At 36.5% G+C, this 2,155-nt stretch overlaps 1 protein-coding gene across 1 annotated transcript; it reads left to right on the top strand.

Moving 5' to 3' along the window:
* The first annotated feature begins 1,179 nt into the window (after positions 1–1,179).
* LOC133289827 (serine/threonine-protein phosphatase 7 long form homolog) lies at positions 1,180–1,808 on the top strand. The gene is made up of 2 exons (XM_061487831.1): positions 1,180–1,413; positions 1,503–1,808. Exons 1-2 carry the CDS (start codon positions 1,180–1,182, stop codon positions 1,806–1,808), a joined length of 540 nt encoding a protein of 179 aa, XP_061343815.1.
* The last annotated feature ends 347 nt before the right edge of the window (positions 1,809–2,155 follow it).

Below are 2,155 nucleotides of genomic sequence, written 5' to 3'. Positions count from 1 at the left end.
CAAGTGAGAAACACCGCCACAAGTGTGATCTTCTTAGGGTTTCTCACATCTTCTTCTTCGTTTCTCTTCTTCTGTAAATCTCTCCATGAGTTCTCCGAAGATTGAGCTAGCTTGGTTTTCTTATTTTAGTTTCTCCAAATGCGTTCTGTTTCCCATTTTTATAGGTGTATTCTATTTTATTTTATCTTTTCATCTTTCTCTCTCTATAATTAAAATAAAATTGTATACTCTTTCTTGAATTTGAAATTAATTCACAGTTTTCTCTCTCTCTATCTTTCTTTGATTTTTAGTTTATTTATTTATTTCTTTTTGCGAATTGTTGGTTTTGTTTTTCAAAATATTTTTGTTGGTTAGAGAATATAATCTCCTTTTGGTTTGTGAACTTGTACAGATGATGGTTCTCACCGTGTCCCCGACATTGTTCTCCAAGGATGGCCCCTGGGTAGGCTAATTTTATTTTTAATTTTCTTTTATGAATGTTTATTATGATATGCATGAATGTTTATTATGATATGCATGAATGTTTATTTTCCCAGTAAGTTCCTACTAAAATTCTGCAGTTTTTCTTCACTTTAGAGTTTTGATAAGGTACAAATTATTCATTTATTTAGCTATTTATTTATTTGCTGGTTTCCAGATTAGCATCTATGTCTCTTGTTAGGAAACCATATGATCTATGTTAGCTGGTTTGTATTCATTGCCATAGGTTTGTGCTCTCTAATATTACTAGTTTTTGTTATTGTCTTTATTCTTAACCTTATAGCCATATCATTTATTTGTTCTTTTTATATCTTTTGGAGGAAGGTGAGGAAAGAAAGAATCATGGTACCTTGAGATCAAACCTTGAACTTCCCCTACAGCTTGTTAGACAATTCTGGTTAAGATAATTTTTAGTGAGGTAAATTTAATATCATTATTTTCTTGTTCTGATTTTTGTTTGTTTTAATACATGTGAATAAATTATGGAGTCTGCAAATAAGACTGTTAATGTGGATGATGATGTTGTTTTTGAAACTCTTCCTTTTAGTGTCTGGGTTTCGGTGTTGTGACTATAGTTGTTATTTTAAAATAGTGAATAGTAATATTTTTTTAAATTATTCTATTTGTCTTATCCTAACATTGACATGTGTTGCGTGATTAATTATATGTACTTTAATCAGTATTTTATAATAATTAGTGATGGCAGCTGACGATTCATCTGCGAGACGTCTTCACCCTGGTCCTCGCATCAATACGGTATTGCACATGCAATCTACACACCGATCAGAGGTTGTCTGGATGGAGGAACAGGATTATAAATCTCTGAATGTCAGAAGTGGACGACTGGCGGGGTTGGATGTTATTCCAGAGCCCATTGTACCTTATTTACGTCATGCCGATTTTCTTGGCGCTGCTCGGATGGGCCGTATGGAGGTATTTGTGTGCTAAATATATTAAATTATACATAAGTTATCAAACATACATAATTTTGTACATTTTGTTTATTACTTTATGGTTTGCAGATTGACAGTGCATTGGTCACAACTCTAGTCGAGCGATGGAGACCAGAGACCCATACATTTCATATGCATCCGGGAGAGGTGACGGTGACACTCGAGGATGTTGCAATAATCACAGGTCTTCCTACAGACGGTGAACCTGTTACTGGCATGTCTGAAACACGCGAGTTGAAAGCTTTGGTACCGCAACTACTTGGGAGGACCCCGAGTCCAGCTGATTTTAAGGGTGGTAGTCTTAAGATGTCATGGTTGGATGCAAATTTTACAAATGTTGAGGAATGGATGGATGATGAAGAGAATCTTCTCTGATTCACGCGAGCATACATATTACGCCTTATTGGAGGTTTTTTACTGGCAGATCACAGTGGTGGTAAGGTGCACCTCCGATATCTACCTTTTCTTAGTGACTTGAATGCATGTGGACGATTTAGCTGGGGATCGGCAGTGTTGGCCTGCCTTTATCGGGAGTTGTGCATAGCCACCTCACCTGATCGGATTGAAATATCCGGTGCATGTGTGGTGTTGCAGATGTGGGCTTGGGCTAGATTTTTGTCCATCGCTCCAGATACAATACTACCTCTCCTCCATTTTGATGATACCACACCCGTTGGTGTAAGGTATGTTAATCTGACATGTAATGTTTGATACTTCTGTCT

Source organism: Gastrolobium bilobum, unplaced genomic scaffold, assembly GCF_033153095.1.
Source record: "Gastrolobium bilobum isolate Gb01-03AN ecotype WA unplaced genomic scaffold, APGP_CSIRO_Gbil_v1 utg4848, whole genome shotgun sequence".
Classification (NCBI taxonomy): domain Eukaryota; kingdom Viridiplantae; phylum Streptophyta; class Magnoliopsida; order Fabales; family Fabaceae; genus Gastrolobium; species Gastrolobium bilobum.
This window is presented reverse-complemented; position numbering and strand designations above follow the sequence as displayed.

Excerpts from the sequence above, each read along its gene's own strand:
- LOC133289827 (XM_061487831.1), top strand. The coding sequence starts at position 1,180 with ATGGCAGCTGACGATTCATCTGCGAGACGTCTTCACCCTGGTCCTCGC. Across the intron at positions 1,414-1,502 it reads CTCGGATGGGCCGTATGGAG|ATTGACAGTGCATTGGTCAC; the intron begins GTATTTGTGTGC and ends TATGGTTTGCAG.